Below are 18016 nucleotides of genomic sequence, written 5' to 3'. Positions count from 1 at the left end.
TGGTATGTACTTTACACAGAGTCATTTTACATGTTATATTATTCCTATAAAAATCTTTTGAAGTAGGCTCTATTATCTATATCCTTTGCTATGTAATTCATTTAATAAAATGGAAGCATATTAGCTGTGAAGCACCTTGCCCCCAGTTTACACTGCTATGATTGCTGGAGACAGGAAGTCAACTCTGGGAACAAGGCCCTAGAGTCTCTGTGGCTTGGTGATCTCTCAAATGATAGTCTGAAGCTGCGGCACTGTGCAACTGACAGAAGAGGTAGAGGGGAAGAATTTTTTGTGTGTATGACCCTAAGACTCTCCCTCTTATTGATATTTGGAAGAAGATAGACCCTTCTTTCTGGACATTTAAACTAGCATTTCTGTTTGCTTGTTTGTGTGTCTTATTATTTTACTAGTGATCCAAGTATAGTAAGAAATTGTGGGCTCTTTTGTCAGGCTGATGGAGACCAATAGCCTAGCTCTATCTCTCCTGGCAGTGGGACACCTTGGGTAACTTATTTGATCTTCTCTGTCTCACTGATAAACTAGAGGTGTGTCATAAATTCTATTGTTTGTTTGTTTGTTTGTTTTTGCTAATGGTGATGTGAAATAATAGGTGCAAGATGACAATTCTTGTATATAGAGTGCCCTTATTCAAGCTTCATTGTAGATAATAAAAGTAATGCGGATGTAACAATCAACTTTACTGGAAATTAGAGCAATTAAAATGAAAGGAAGTTAACCAATTCATTCCATAAAATTATCAGTACACCATTATTTGTACAAAGTAACAGCCATTTGTCTTGATTTTGGAAGAACAAATTGATAAAAACTGCCAGGAAGAGAATCATGACAAAATATTTTAGTCTCCTTTGAGAATTTGTCCTTATATCAGAAAATTTCATCTTTAGCAATGTAGCCTGAGGAGATAATTAAGGCTGTTTGAACTACAAGGACATTCGTGGTAGCAGTGTATAAATGTGCTCTGGAGCTCTGAGTAGCAAGCTTAGAAAGGCAGGGAGGACATTAAGAAAGAGATGTACTGGATCTTTGGATCTCACCCATGGTCCCATAGATGGTTGACCTTGTCTTTAAGTTGTAGAGTTATTTTTGTGGGGGTGTTAGGGGGTTACTGGAGATTGAACTTAGGGGCACTCGACCACTGAGACACATCCCCAGTCCTATTTTGTATTTTGAGACAGAGTCTCACTGAGTTGCCTAGAGCCTCACTTATGCTGATGCTGGCTTTGAACTTGCAATTCTCTACAGGGTTATTTTGATAACACATTTGTGAACATAAAATTTTAATCAGAATTATGCCAAAGACTGAAAAAATAGATAATTTCTAATGTAAATTACACCAGGACACTTAGTTTTTTGATGAAATTACTTCATGTTGTAGTTCAAACAGTCCCAGTTTTTGATCTTTATTTGATTTTTAAATTCTTAAATATAATTCATACATAATGCTCATATCTTAAGTGTATATGTTGAAATGCTCATATCTTTTAAGTGTTTGGAAATTCCCTATAATCTAATATTTGCAAGATAGAGAATATTTCCCACCATCACAAAAGGATGCTTTATGTCTCTTTTCACCCTCTACTCTCCCAAGGCAATCCCTGTTCTGATTTCTATCACTATAGATTCCTGTTTTAGAACTTCATACCAATGGAATTATACCATATGTTCTCTTGTGTCTGGCTTTTTTAGGTTAATCCAATGATTTAAAAAAAAATTTTAGTTGTATATGGACACAATGACTTTATTTAGTTATCGTTATGTGGTGCTGAGGATCAAACCCAGGGTCTCCCGTGTGCTAGACAAACACTCTACCACTGAACTACAACCCCAGTCCAGTCCAATGCTTTTTGACACTCACATGTTGTTGCACGTTTTGAATCTCTCAGATGGACTTCTGCACAGAATATATCCCTGATTAAAACATTAGTCCCATTTTCAAGTTATTTGTGTTTATTCTTTGGGACTTAGCTCATGTCACACCTCCTGGAAAGCCTGCTCTCACCTTATAGAGCTTGAGTTTGACATCCTTCTATACACTTGAATCACAATCTGTACTCAAATCTAGCCCTCAACTACCCTGTTTACTTTTGAATTTTATACCCTAGACAAGGACTGCAACTCCTCTTTGCTCTTTTTCTAAGCATCTAGCAGAATGTCTGACTCAGATATTTGTTAAATGAAATACTCTACAATAAATGTGTAATCTGGGAAGTTTAATAGACCTTTTCTTTAGATGCTTCTCACAATTTATTTTGCAATGTGAAATTAAATGGAGACACTGTTTTTTTTTCCTTTAGCTTTACTCAAGCATGTCTAAAGCACAGACATAACTGTCTAATTTTTATTTGGCATAGGCATTCAGAACTTTCTTTTTCATCATATTTAGGTAATTTATCATAAATTTAAGACATATTCTAGCCAAAATTTTTAGGCAAGTATGTTTGTATGTTTTTATTAAAATTTTATTTGTATAACTGCTTGAGCAGAGTTGAAAATAATTTCTTTTATATACTCCTTTGTGTTCATTGTATTTGGAATTTCAAACAAATTTACTCTGTTCATATCTGCTATTCATAGTAGCACCAGTTTGGAAAACACCCTGTTAAACATAGAATGAATAAGTTTGTGGTCTGTTCATGCACTGGAAAAAATGATCTTTAACTATATGCAACAAGATGGATTAATCTCAATCATAATGTCAAGTAAAAAAAAAAAACAGACTTGGGGCTGGGACTGTAGCTCAGTGGTAAAGTGCTTGCCTCTCACATGTGACAAACTGGGTTCGATCCTTAGCACCACATAAAAATAAAGATACTGTATGTTCATCTACAACTAAAAAAATATTTTAAAAAATCCAGACTTAACGAAATGTATACTGTGTCATTCAATTTACATGTAAATGTCAGTACAAAAATAGGTACAATTAATTATGCTGTTAGAAGTCAAGATATTGCTCATCCTGCTTGAGGCTGTGGTTTGTGGAGTTTACTGACTAGAGGGAAGCACCAGGGGCAACTTTGGGGTGCCAGTGATCTTGATCTTGGTGATGTCAGCATGGCTGAGTTCAGTTAGAAAAAAATTATCAGGATATACATACACCTGTGAATGTGTGTGTGTGTGTGTGTATGTGTGTGTCATATGGATAAAACTCAAAGACAGTGAAAAAGTATTAAATTAAACAACAATAACAATAGCCTTTAGCTATAATCCAAAAGCCATCTTTAATCATTTTACCTTAACTACCAGTCTAAAAAGAAGAGATTTAAATGCTTTTGAGAAGTATGTTAATATTCTGAGATATTAGAATACAAAGTCAAATATGTAGAACTTTAAGATAAAACATCTCCTAAACATTTTTCTAAATTTCATAACAAAATTGCATTGAAATTCAATGGTTGCTACTCGACTCTGAACTTTTCTTACTCTCCTTTCTAAGCATTTTCTAATTCAGAGAATTACAAGTAGTACTGAAAAGTATATTTTTGTTTTTATCAGTTAAAATCATGGATAAACTTTTTGTTTTCCATTTTCAGGTTTGACCTGCCACCTGTTATCTTGTTTTCCATGGATGGCTTTAGAGCTGAATATTTAGACACATGGAGTATTTTAATTCCTCATATCAATAAACTGAGTAAGTCCTTTGCAGTTAGTAGAATGTGAATGATAAACACCTTGTCAGCAAATCCTTAGATGAAGCAACTTTCTTTCTTTAGCATTGATGGATTGTCTTATCCCAGGTCCTTTCAGTGCTTGATGTTTTTACCACACATCTATGTATTTCAGTAGGAGGGATTCTCATGGTTTGTGGATCCTCATACTTTTCTTTGGCAGCATGCTTATCTTTTTTTTTTAATTTATTTCACATTTGAATATAACTTATGTGCTTTGAAAATTTGTTTGTGTATACCATTTCTAAAGTGGCATTTGTCAGAACTGGGTTCTGAGTCTCAGCAGAGGACAGAAGTCTAAAGGAGCTTAGGAGAACTGGACAGATCCAGCGTCTACTAATATGCCCCTAGATCCTCTGAAATACAGGATCTCCTTCCAGTTCTGGAATCAAACTTCCTAGAAACTGACTCTATCTCTTAACAACTATGTGATCTCAGGCAAGTTTACCTTACCTTTATCATTCATAATATGGTCACTTACTACCTTATAGATTTACTGTGAGAACATTCGATGGTTTTACATCATTTTAAGTTTTGTTTTTATTATCATCTTTATCACAATACTGTGTTTCTGCATCAGGGCACTTGGCTCTGCACACACTTGATAAAGTAATAATAAAAGGAAGTTGAGTGCCCAGGGACACAACCAGAGGGCCAGCTCCAGGGCCCATACTATTTATTCCCTGCACTTCTTCTCTTTGTCTCCCTTCTCTAAGACCCTCTTTTATTTCCAATGTTCTCCATTTTTGTAATGATTTGATTGACTTAAAGTTTTTATTTTTCTCCAAATGTTTAAAAACAACTTGATATTGTTTGACCTTGAGTAAGTCACTGAGTTTTCTGGGCTTCATTTCCCTCGCTTATAAAATTAGAGGACTAGGTCTAATACTGATGTTTTTATCTGTTAATTCCAGCTCTAAAATGCCATGATTATATAAAGATTTTCTACTTTTTTTCCTGAAAAACAAGGTGCATTATGTCTTCAGCTCCTCTCTTACTCCCTGAGGCAGGTCTTTAGCAAAGAGATGGAGAATTTTCCAAATCCAGGACTTGCACTTACTATTAACTTACTTTGGCCTGAAAAGTTAACTATTTCATTATCTAAATTTGTCTTGATAATCTGAATATCTAATCCTATGTTCAAAAGGGAATTGAATAGCCAGGATGAACTGAAATTCTTTTCAAATGGAATTGTTTGATTTTTCTCATTTCGTCAAGAATTAGAAATGACATCAATTAAATATTTGTCCATTGAGAGCTTTCCTATTTCTGATTTCTGAAATATGTTTTTAGACATATGGCCATTATCTCAATCTGCAAATGCATGAAGAAATTACTGTGTAGGTCTCCCAAGGCAAACTAATCTCTGGTTCCTTTGTAGAATGTCCAGTAAAACATGATAGAATAGAATTGGGATAGTGAGATTTGTCATAGAAGGTGTCAATGAAAACCAAGTCTCCAGTGCCCCATCTCTAGTGTCCCATCAAGCTGCCATTGGTGGACTACAGTGGTTATAAAAACTGAGCATGAACTAATACTAAGGAAAGTGAGTCATATCAGTAACTACTAAGTGTATGAGGATGTGGCTCTCAGAATTACATTCTAAGAGGTAACCATATTATTGTCTCAGTGTGATTGGCAGCAGATATTGAAGGGCCAGAGCCAAGATCAGAAAACTGTTATTTATTTTTGTCATCCTAGGGATTAAACCCAGTTTTATATATGCTAAGCGAGCACTCCACCACTGAGCTACATCCCAACCCTTTTTATTTTATTCTGAGACAAGTTCTTACTGACTTGTCCAGGCTGGCCTCAAACTTATAATCCTCCTGCATCAGCCTTCCAAGTAGCTGGGATTACAGGCAACGCCACCATACCTGGCAATTTTGGCTACTTTAGATACCTTCAAATGAGTGGAATTATGTGGTATTTTTTGTTTTTTTGATTGACTTATTTTACTTAATATAACATTCATCCATATGTTGCATATTACAAAATTCCTTATTAAAGACTGAATAAAATATTTCATTATATGTATAAATAAAATATTTATAAGTAAACATATGTATAAGTATTTATAAATATATATAATGTAAATGAATATACTTACTTATGTATGTAAACTATATTAATAAATTATAAATAAATATGGTTGTTTATTTATACATATATATCACATTATTACTGCTATTATTTTGTCTATTCATCATTCATCTGTCAATCGACATTTAGGTTACTTCTATATTTTGACTATTCTGAATAGTTCTGCAATGAACAGGGTAGTTACTGATATCTTTCCAAGATTCTGATATCAGTTAACATGCAGAGTTTTAGAGATTAATTAACAAGTTCTCCATTGCAAGTACCATTTGCTCTGTCTTCTATTTTATTTTGATGAAAACAGTGAGATTGGCCCTTTTAGAATTTTAAGTGTATAATATAGTATTGTTATCTATAAGCACAATGGTATATCTATCTATCTATCTATATCTCTCTATATAGATATAGATATATCCAGAAGTGGGATTATTGCATCTTATGAAAGTTCTATTTTTAATTGTTTGAGGAACCTCCATATTTTTTCCTTAGCAGCTATTTTTGCATTCCCACACAGTGTACAAGATTCCAATTTCTCCATCCTCCTGGCAACACATACTGTCTTTTTATTGAAAAGTATCTGAACAGATGTAAGGTGATATTTCATGTAGTTTATTTGCATTTTCTTGGTAATTAGTGACACTGACATTTTTTATATACTTCTTGGCTATTGTGTGTCTGCTTTAGAGAAATGCTTAGTCAAGAATTTGCCCATTTTTAAAGGTGTGTTCATTTTTTGGATATTGAATTATAGGAATTCCTCATATATTTTTGATATTAACTCTTATCAGATATATGATTTGAAAATATTCTGTCCCATTTCATATGTTGCCTTTCCTCTCTATTGATCAGTTCTTTGCTATGTAGAACTTTTAAGGTTGATATAGTCCAGCTTGTCTAATTTTGCTATTGCTGCCTATGCTTTTGGTGTCATATCCATGAAATCATTGCCAAGATTACCGTTATGAAGGTTTTCACCTGTTTCCTTCTAAAAGTTTCACAGTTTGGGGTTTTACATTTAAATCCTTAATTCTAATTTGAGTTGATGCTCTTGTTTAGTATAAAGGATTCAGGATCATTTCTGCATGTGGACATTCAATTTTCTAACACATTGTTTGAAGATATATCCTTTCCCCATTGTGTATTCTTGGCATGCTTGCTGATGATCATTGACCATACACACATGGATTTGTTTTGGGGCTCTCTATTCTGTTTTATTGATCTATATGTATATCTTTGTGCCAGTGCCATACTGTTTTCATTACTGTATCTTTGTAGTGTATTTTGATTTCAGGAAGTGCAATGCTTCCAGTTTTTCTTTTTTCTTTTTTTGAGATTGTTTGGCTATGTGAGGTCTTTTATGGTACATATACATTTTAGAATTTTATTTTCCATTTTTATAAAAAACAACATTGGGATTTTTTTTTCTGGTGCTGGAGATTGAACCCGAGACTTGTGACCATTGTGATTTTGATAGGGATTGCATTGAATCTGTAAACACTTTGGGGTAGGATGAATATTTTAACAATAATAAGTCTCCCAGCCCATGTACACTAGATGTCTTTCCATTTGTTCAATCTTCTTTAATTTCCTTCTCTAATGTTTTGTAATTTTCACTCTACAGGTTTTTTATTACTTTAAGTTTGTTCCTAAATATTTTATTCTTTTATACCATGATAATTGGGATTTTTCTAATTTTTTTCAGAAAGTTTATTATTAGTGCATAGAAACCAAACTGATTTTGTATCCTGCAACTTTGCTAAATTCTTTTATTGGTTCTCAGAGCTGGGGGGGAAGTCTTTAGAGATTTTTATATATTATATAATGTCATCTGCACATAGGGAAATTTTGTTTATTTTTTCCTATTCAGCTTTCTTTTATTTCTTTTTCTTCTTTAATTACCCTGGCCAGGACTTCTATTATTATGTTGAATAGAAGTAGAGAGAATGTACATTCTTGCCTTATTTCTGATCTTAGTGGAAAAGCTTTCTGTTTATAACCATTGAGTACCATGTTAGTCAACTTTACATTGCTATAACCAAAACACCCATCAGAACAAACTTAGAGGAATAAAAGTTTATTTTGGACTCATAGTTTCAGAGGTTCAGTCCATAGTCAGTTGACTCTATCACTTTGGGTCTGGGTGAGGCAGAACACCATGATGAAAGGATGACAGAAGAAAGCTACTTACCTCATGGCAACTAAAAATCGAAGAGAGATGGAATCACAGTGTAGTTTTAATTTGCATTTCTCTAGTATCCTTATATATGAACACACAACCAGGGTAACTCCACATCATGTACAACCACAAGATTAGGATCCTAATTAGAATAAACTATACACCATGTATGTATAATATGTCAAAATACACTCCACTGTTGTGTTTATTTAAAAAGAACAAATAAAAATAAAATAGAGATGTGAAAAGAAAAAAATTGAAGGGAGAGAAAGAGCCAGGAGGACAAGACATATAATCCCCAGGGCATGCTCCCAGTGATCCACATCCTCCAGCCATGCCCCACCTGCCTATAGTTACTACCTAGTTTGTCCATTCAATTAATTAATCCAGCAAATGGATTAATCCACCAGTTAGAGTATAGTTCTTATAATCTAATCATTTTACCTCTGAATATTCCTGAGTTAACAAAGGAACACATCTCATATTCAAGTCATAACTAGTAGGATGTTAGCAAAGGGATTTTCCTATATGGACTTTATCATGTTGAAGTAATTTCTCTCTATTCCTAGTTTGTTCTGAGTTTTTATCATGAAAGGACGTTGAATTTTATCACTTTTTCTGCATCTATTGATGTGATGTGAATTTCATTCTGTTAATGTGATTCTGTTAATATCACATTAATTAATTTTCATATGTTGAACTATCCTTGTATCCTAAGGATAAATCCCATTGATCCTGGTGTGTAATATTTTCGATGGGCTGTTGAATTTGGTTTGCTAATATTTTGTTGAGGACTTGTACACTTGAAGGATATTGGTCCGAAATTTTCTCTACTTTACAGTGTCTCTCTGATTTTTAATTCTGGCCTCATCAGATGAGTTTGAAATTTTTGGGTAGAATTTAGGAAAACTGGCATTAGTTCTTCAGTGTTTGGTAAACATTTACCAACAAAGCCACCTGGACCTGGGCTTTTCTTTGGTGAGGTTTTGATTACTGATTCAATTTTCTTACTAGTTAGAGATAAATTTGTTCAGATTTTCCATTTCTTCATGATTCAGCCTTGGTGGGTTATATGTTTCTAGGAATTTATCAGTTTGGGGGGGAGATTATCTAGTTTGTTGGCATATAATTATTCTCAGTAGTCTCTTAAGATTCTTTTTACTTCCGCATTAGTAGTTGTAGTATTTTTTTTTCTCATCTTATTAATTTGAATCTTATATATTTTATCGAGTTAAAGGTTTGTCAATTTTGATTGTTTTCAAAAAATAACTCTCTATTTTATTGTTCTTTCTATTCTCTATTTTATTTCTTTTAAAATCTTTATTGTGTCCTTCTTTCTGGAAATTTTGTGTTTAGTTTGTTCTCTCTTTTAGTTCTTTGAGGCGTAAAAGTAGATTATTTGGGCTGGGGCCCTAGCTTAGTGGTAGAGTGCTGGTGTAGCAGAGGTAGACACTGGGTTTTATCTAGCACCACATAAAAACAAGTAAATAAAAAATAAAAGATAAATTCTTTTAAAAAATGTTGTTTATTTGAAATTCTATTTGAATGTATGCATTTATTGTTATAAACTTATTTCTTAGTACTACTTTTTGTTGCTTCCTATAAGTTTTGGTGTATCGTGTTTTAATTTTAGTTTGTCTTGTCTCAAGATATTTTTAAATTTTCTTTTGATTTCTTATTTGACCTATTGGTTGTGCATTAATTTCCACATGTTGATGATTTTTCCATTTCTCCTTTAAAATAGATTTCTAATTCCATTCCATTTTAGTTAGAGAAGATATTTGTTGTAATTCCAATCTTCTTAAGTTTGTTAACACTAGTTTTAATATGTAATCTCATCTGGAGAATATTTCATGTGTACTTGAGAAGAATGTGTTTTAGTGTTGAATGTTTTATACATCTATTGGATTCATTTGATCTGTAGTGTTGTTTAAGTGTGTTGTTTCTTCATTGATTTTTTTTTTTTTTGTGGGGGACTCTGATTGTTTTTACCCATTATTGAATGTGGGATAGTGAAATCTCTTACTGTTACTATATTGATAACTATATTTCCTTTCAGAGCTATCATTGTTTGCTTTATGTATTTAAGAGCTCAATTTGGCGTTCATATATAATTATTATATTTATTTATTTGTGATTATTATATCTAGGTGATGGATTGACCCTTTTATCATTATCTAATGTCCTTCTTTGTCTGTTTTGAGGGATTTTTACTTAAAGTCTATTTTTTTCTCATATCATTATAGTCATTTCTGCTTTATTTGGGATACCATTTGCATAGAACATCTTTTTCCATTTTTTAATTTTCAGCCTTAAATCTAAAGTGAGTCTCTTGTAGTCAGCATTTACTTGGATCTTGTTTTTTAATCCATTTAACCACTCTCTTTTTATTAGGTAGTTTAATCACTTTATACTTAATGCAATTATAGATTTATTGATATGGAAATTTCCTTTTGCCATCTTGTCAGTTGGTTTTTGTTTGGCTTGTAATACTTTTGTTCCTCTTCTCCTCTCTTGCTTTCTTCCTCTGTGTTTCATTTTCAAAATATATTTATATGCTCTGATTCCTTTCTCATTTTTTTGTGTAAATTCTATTGATATTGTTTTTGTGGCATGGTGCTTACATGAAATATTTTGTGGTGATAACAATCTATTTTAAGCTGATAATTTTAGTTGCTTACCAAAGTTCCATACTTTTACTTTTCCCTAATACACATAAAGTTATTGATGTCACAATTCGTAACTATTTATATTATAGATCTAAATTTATCATTTACTTATAATTATTTTTAATGCTTTTAACTTTTATTCTAGGATTTAAAATGACTTATCTACTACCTTTACAATAATATAGCATCTGCATTAGTCTATATATTTGACTTTGGAACTGTATTTTATACTTTCTTATGTTTTGATGTGTAGTGTACTTTGTTTCAAGTTGAAGAACTCCTACTTCTGCAAGTTCTAGTGGTGATGAACTCCCACAGCTTTTATTTGTATGGAAAAGTATCCCCATCCACCTTCTCTTGCTTTTATTTCTGTCTGTCATTTTTGGAAGATCTGTTTTGCTGGAGAGAACATTCTTACTTGGCAGTTTTCAAATTTTTTTCTTTCAGTACTTTGACTATTGTATTCCACTCCCTTCTGGTGTACAGTTTCTGCTGAAAATTTTGCTGATAGTCTTGTAGAGTTTCCCTCATATTTGGAGTCACCTTTCTCTTGCTGTTTTCAAAATTCTTTGTCTTTTGAGAATTTGGTTATTATCTGCATTGATGTGGACCTCCTAAAGTTCATCTCTTTGGAGATCCTTTAGATTTCCTAATCCTGCATGTTCATTTTCTTCTCATATTTAGAAGCTTTTGGTCATTATTTATTTGAATACACTCTCTGATTTTTTTCTGTTTCTCTTTTCCTTTAAAAAATTCCATACTACATATGTTGGTCTACTTGATGGTGTCCCACAAGTGTCTTAATTTTTTTCTTCTTCTTCTTCTTCTCTTCCTCCTCCTCTTCTTCCTTCTAAAATTTTAATTTTACTCTTCTGTATGAATATTTCCCAAAGACATGTCTTTGAGTTTGGAGTTGTTTCTTCTTCTTTATCTAGTCTGCAATTAAACTCCTCTATTTCATTTTTAAGTGTACTTATTATAGTCTTCTGCTCCCTGTTTTCCATTTGGTACTTTTCAATATTGTTTGTCTCTTAAAAATTCTTGAAATTCTCATTGTGTGCATACATGTTCTTCTCATCTCAATGAACACTTTTATTATAGTTATTTTGAATTGTCTGTTAGGTAAATCATACTTCTCTGCTTCATTGGGTTCAATTTTATGATTAATTTTGTTCCTTTTTTTGAATATATTTCTTTGTTTCTTTTTTTCCTTTATATTCTGTGTTGGTGTCTATACATTAGACACCAATCTTAATAGACTGGCCTTGTGTAAAAGAAAACCCTCATCAATCAATCTGGTCAGAGATTCTGGAAGTTCCTCAAAACTTTATGCTAGTTTAATCTTTTTTCTTTGTTCTTAGGTCTACCCCCACCCCCTAATCTGGTGTATAGAATATGCCAAGTCCTCTTAATGTTTTGAGATAAGCAAGACTGAAACTAGCTCTTCAGGCAGCCACCAGAGAAGTTAGATCATTAGACACTCTTTAAACACTCTAACTCTTTCTGTTCCCAGGAATAATTTGAAATATTAGGGGTTTTGTCTGTTTTCTCAGTGATGAGCCAGGGGGAGAGGATATGATTACTACCATGTTAGATCAAATCATTGTCTTTATGGTGACTGGCTCCCAGATTCTTTACCTATGCTGGGTCCTCTTAGTGCTATAAGACTGATAAGACAGAGGGAAGGCCTTTGGGAACCCTCTGGAAAACTAGGGCAATGGGCATGTGGTCTAATTCTTTTCCTCCTCAGGAAAAAGCTAGAAGTTATAGTTTATTACTTACTCACTCTGAGCTAAATCAGAGGAAGGAGCTACAGCGAATGTCTGCATGCTTGTTTAAACCTCCTCTTTGTTCACTGTATTCTCCAGGGCCCTACTGTATGGTCCCACCCACTCTTCAAGACAGTGAGATAGAAGCTAGTCCCTTTGATAGCACTTGGAAAGTTGGATAGTAAACATCTAGTTCAGTTCTTTCCCTCTTGGGGAGAAACTGGGGTTGTTACCAGATAGTATGACAGTATCTTGGGGTTCCCTCCAAATTGTATAAGACCTACTAAGGATGGGGATTATGAAAAAGATATGTTTCCACTTCTGCTACTAGTTTTGATATGGCTGGTTTCACACTTTTTTGGTATGCAGGAGACTCTGAAGTAGTTTCTGGGTTTTTCACAAAGGGAATTGATCCATATATTGGTATTTTTTTCCCCATTGTTTCTTTTTTTTTTTAATTTTTATTGTTGGTTGTTCAAAACATTACATAGTTCTTGACATGTCATATTTCACACTTTGATTCAAGTGGGTTATGAACTCCCATTTTTACCCCGTATACAGATTGCAGAATCACATCGGTTACACATCCACTGATTTACATATTGCCATACTAGTGTCTGTTGTATTCTGCTGCCTTTCCTATCCTCTACTATCCCCCCTCCCCTCCCCTTCCCTCCCCTCTTCTCTCTCTACCCCATCTACTGTAGTTCATTTCTCCCCCTTGTTTTTTTTTCCCTTTCCCCTCACTTCCTCTTGTATGTAATTTTGTATAACCATGAGGGTCTCCTTCCATTTCCATGCAATTTCCCTTCTCTCTCCCTTTCCCTCCCACCTCTCATCCCTGTTTAATGTTAATCTTCTTCTCATGCTCTTCCTCCCTACTCTGTTCTTAGTTACTCTCCTTATATCAAAGAAGACATTTGGCATTTGTTTTTTAGGGATTGGCTAGCTTCACTTAGCATAATCTGCTCTAATGCCATCAATTTCCCTGCAAATTCCATGATTTTGTCATAGTTATGTCTGTGGTGGGAAGAAGACCCCAGAGCTTCCTATTCTGCCATATTACTGATATCATTTCTGTCTTCCTTCTATCTTTTATCATCTATGTGCCAAGGGTTTGGATGCAGACATGCAACTACTGGGAAGATCAGAGGTTCTGCAGAACTTACTGATTTGAGTGCTGGAAATGACACAGGTCAACCATATGGCTAGTATTTTCAGAAGAAAATGTGTAAAATGAAAAGTACCTATTTTGACCTATGAATATTGCTGAGCTATTTTCTATGTTTTCCATTTGTAAGAATACCTTAATCAATAGCACTTTGTAAAAACTACATTGTAGTTTTGATCTGCACATTCTTTGGCTACTTCATCTACTCATCCATTTAGTCTTCTGTTCCTTCTTATAGTATATAACTATTGTAAGCCTTGTTACATATGTGTGTCCCATTTATATTTTCAGGTTATTTTTTTCAGTATTTTCTTTTTTAAAAAATTATTTTGTAACTGGATATGATGATGCATATTTGTTATCCCAGTTACTTGGGAGGCTGAGGCAGGAGTATCACAAGTTCAAGGTCAGCCTGGACAACTTAGTGAGATACTCTCTCAAAATTGAATAAAAAGAGTAGGGGATAAAACTCAAAAGTAGAGCTCGCCAAATAAGGGCTAGTGTTCAATCCCCAGTACTCCTCATATGTATGCATACACGTGTGCATGTACACACACATACACACACACACAAATGGTTTTCTAGAAGTAAATTGTGCATATGGTATACATTTCAAAGCAATATTAAAGTATATATAGTAAAAATAAATACCTTTTTTCCTGATCATCTTCTTTTTTCTTCTACAGAAATAACTACTCATTGGTTTATTTCACATCTTTCCAATAGTATTCTATTTGATCATAAATTTGATTATTAAGTTTTGGAAGAAACAGTTTTGGAAGACCATGTTTCTTATGGAATGTTCTGCAGTAGCCTGATTCAAATGCAAAATAGTAACCTGAGTCTATAGGTAGTCAGGAGATGTGTCCTGTTTAGAACATTATAACTAGAACAGTGTCATATTTACGCTGTACTTACAGCTTAGTTTACATTTTACTTTATACACTATTGCTTAGTTTATGTATTATTTTGTACCCTAGGGCATTAAAGAATTTGAGTTTGCTACCCAAGGAAATAAAAAAAAACTGACTTTGTATCTTGGTTCATTCTATAACTTTTTCAACCACTTAAATTCTTCAATTATGCAAGAGGATTAGCCCCCTTTATATTTTCTTATCATACGACTTTTAAACAAAAAAAAATATTAAATGTGTCTTCTCCTAACTGAAGACATGAATTATTTATTGATGTTGTTGACGAAAAGAGAAAAATAAAGTTTATTTTAATTTTAAATCATGCCTTATAAATCAAGTTTCAGAGCAGCTTTCAAACTCAGGTATATCAGAGTCATCTGGCGTGACTATTAAAAATGTAAACTTTTTGAACTCCCTTTTCCCCATCTCCCTGTTTCCTATCAAATGGTCCCATGTAGTGAACTTTATAGGGACTATATTCTGGAGGAAGAAATTCCTGAATTGTATTGGAAATACTGAACAGAGGCTGCGAAGGAGACCAACCACATGCCTGTTTGGGAAAACATTCATTGTTTCCAGCTGCAAGTTTGTTACTTTTTGCCCAACAATTTTACTTTTTTTTTTAACCTAAATAGAGTCTGTAACTGGGAAGCTTTCCTTTAGAATTAGAGGCAGTGGGATTTGGGTATGGAAAATTTCTTGGACTTTATTGCTGCAAAGGAAATAGCAATGTGCTCCAGTAGCTCTGACCTCCTTAAACAAGGTTACTGCACAGATTGAAAATAACAGAACAATGAAAGCAAAATTAATGCCATATTTTGTGAACAACAGAGTACAGGAAATTTTATAGATCAAATGGGAACTGAATTGAAAATAATAAGCAGTAAAGTTAGCTCATTTTGCAAACATTACTATGTGGCATGGGCTTATATAATTGTACATGTCAAATCTCTCTTTAGTTACCTAGACAGTTGTATTGATTTTTATTATGTTGGAGACTTTACATATAGGAATTATCAGCTGAGAAGCCATGATATATAGAGATTCTTACTGTAATGACCAGAGTCAGAAAGAAAAAGCAAATTAAGTATATAATTTAGATTACCTTTAGTTCAGGGATCAGCAGTCCAAACAGGCCAAATTCTGTTTGCTCTGCTTGATTTCATATTGCCTGTCATATGCTAAGAGTTGTTCTGCATTTTAAATAAAAGAATATCTTGTAATATGAAAATAAGTTTCCAATGTCCACCAATAAAATTTTATTAGAACGTAGTCATGCTCATTAGTTTGTGTATTGCCTATGAGTGCTTTGGTGGCTTCATGGCAGAGTTGAGCTATTCAAACAGAAACCATATGTATTATCTGTCTCTTCACAGAAAAATTTTATTGGCCTTGATGTATCTCATTCCTTCCCTAAAAACTGACATTCTTTGGAATGGAAGAAGTGTAGGGGTCAGGATTTCAGCCTATTTCCCTATTCGATCCACTTTTTAGTTTACTGGGAAAACCCTTCATGTTCAGGCTATTATTTGTTTGCTTAATGGTGTTGGGGATTGAACCCCTGACCTTGTGCATGCTAGGAAAGCACTCTACAACTGAGCTTCATCCCTGGCCCTTTTTGTTTTATTTTGACATAGGTCTCACTAAGTTGACCACACTATCCTCAAATTAGTGATCTTCCTGCCTCAGCTTCCCTGAGTAGCTGTGATGACAGGCATGTGTCACTGTGCCCAGATCATGTTCAGATTTTTAATTATTCAAGATATTTCTAAGGAAGAGACATCTTTCTAATTTCTCACTGTACTTTGTTCCAGAAACATGTGGAATTCATTCAAAATACATGAGAGCTGTATATCCTACCAAAACCTTCCCAAATCATTACACCATTGTCACGGTAAGTGCTTTGCCCAGTGGGAAGACTGACAGGCCACAGATAGGAAACCAACCATGTCAGACAAATGTGATTGGGCAAGAACTGTCCAATTCCAGTCCACATACTTCACAAGTACATGCAATGATAGTTCATGGCTAATTCAGCTGGGGAGGCATGGTTCAACAGGAGGCTGCAGTGTGCTGTGAGACATTAACTTTGAGTGAGTGTCCTTGCATTTGGTTAATTCACCTTTGTATGAGGCCAGAATAACCTCTGTGAAATACCTTTCTCCTCTGGCCTTTTTATTGCCCTTTATTTAACTGAAGGTCTACTGAGAATGGTAAGTTATATGTGCTTCTTATCGGTTATTTTCCTGTTTAAAATGCCCCCCAGTCATAGTACTGAAGTGCCATCTGGTGTTCCTATAGCAAGTAGGACTCAACATGCCTTACAGAGAAATCATGGGTTAGGTAAACTTCATCACCACTGTGACGTGGAAATGTTGCTTTCATTAGTCTTTTTATGATGTCTAACTTAATAAAGACTCATGTTTCATGAATGAACTCATACTGATTCTTTAGATAAACAACATCTCTTTAGATAAAACAACTAAAAAGAGTAAATTTCCCTTAATACATGAAAAGATGTAACTGAAATTATTCAAATGAACTCAAAGGAAAATTGAGATTTATAGATTTGGAACACATCTTATGAGTCCTCTGCTTCAGCCTTTATCACCAAAAGATATTTGTGTCTTTACTATTTTGCATAATAGTATTTTATTACTATGGAATGATAACTATGACTGATTAAAATTTTAAATAATTGTATGTTTGTATGTATATAGCCTCATTGTTTGCAGATTTTGTGTTTTCAAATTCATCTGCTTTCTAAAATTTATTTGTAACCACTGATCCACAAATGTAGTGCATTTTTGGTCACTTGTGAATATGCCCAGGAGCCATGTGAGTTGCCTGATGCACATGTTCCCAGCTGAGGTATACAAGGCAGCATGCCTGTCCTCTTGTTTTAGTTCTCATGATGTCAACAGTCATGTTTTTCATGTTTGTTCTTCTTATTGGTGATTTTGTCATTTAAAATGGCCCCCAATCATAATGCTGAAGTGCCACCTATGTACCTATAGCAAGCAGGCCTTGACATGCCTTACAGAGAAGATCATGCATTAGGTAAACTTCATTCAGGCATGGGTACAGTGAGCTAAAAAATATATATTAAATAAGTGCCATTTTTCAGAAACAGAGAAGGTAATGTAATGATCAATACACAAAAATGTCATGCCAGAGGTCTTCACAAACCTAACCCTATGTTTTCTCCTAGAAGTAATGGTTTAGTATTTGGTAATTCAGTGTTTATCACAATGTTAGAGAACATAACTACCTTGAATAATAAGAATTGACAATATACATATACACACATAAATATAAATACATAATACATATAATACACATACATATATATGAATAAAAGATTATATACAAGATATTAATTTATATGATATCTATGTCATATAAATAGTGATGTTCTAAATGGATAACCCTAGAATCTGTCTAAAAGTAGTTATGATTATAGGAGATATAATAGTATTCAATGAAAATGTGTAGAATAATTGAATGGCTATATATAAATTGACTGAATGA

The 18016-nt window shown here is 33.7% G+C and overlaps 1 protein-coding gene across 5 annotated transcripts in view; it reads left to right on the top strand.

Annotated features, from left to right (window-relative positions):
* The window catches only part of Enpp3 (ectonucleotide pyrophosphatase/phosphodiesterase 3), a 94914-nt gene that overhangs the window by 29342 nt on the left and 47556 nt on the right, over positions 1-18016 (top strand). For all 5 annotated transcript variants that reach the window (XM_076859731.2, XM_076859733.2, XM_076859732.2 and 2 more), the window contains 2 exons: positions 3552-3649; positions 16300-16379. In XM_076859731.2, coding sequence (XP_076715846.2) covers positions 3552-3649; positions 16300-16379 — 178 coding nt within the window. The remainder of the gene's footprint in view (positions 1-3551; positions 3650-16299; positions 16380-18016) is intronic.

This window comes from Callospermophilus lateralis, chromosome 6, assembly GCF_048772815.1.
Source record: "Callospermophilus lateralis isolate mCalLat2 chromosome 6, mCalLat2.hap1, whole genome shotgun sequence".
Taxonomy (NCBI): domain Eukaryota; kingdom Metazoa; phylum Chordata; class Mammalia; order Rodentia; family Sciuridae; genus Callospermophilus; species Callospermophilus lateralis.
Note: the sequence above shows the minus strand (reverse complement) of the source record. Positions and strands in the feature narration are given on the sequence as shown.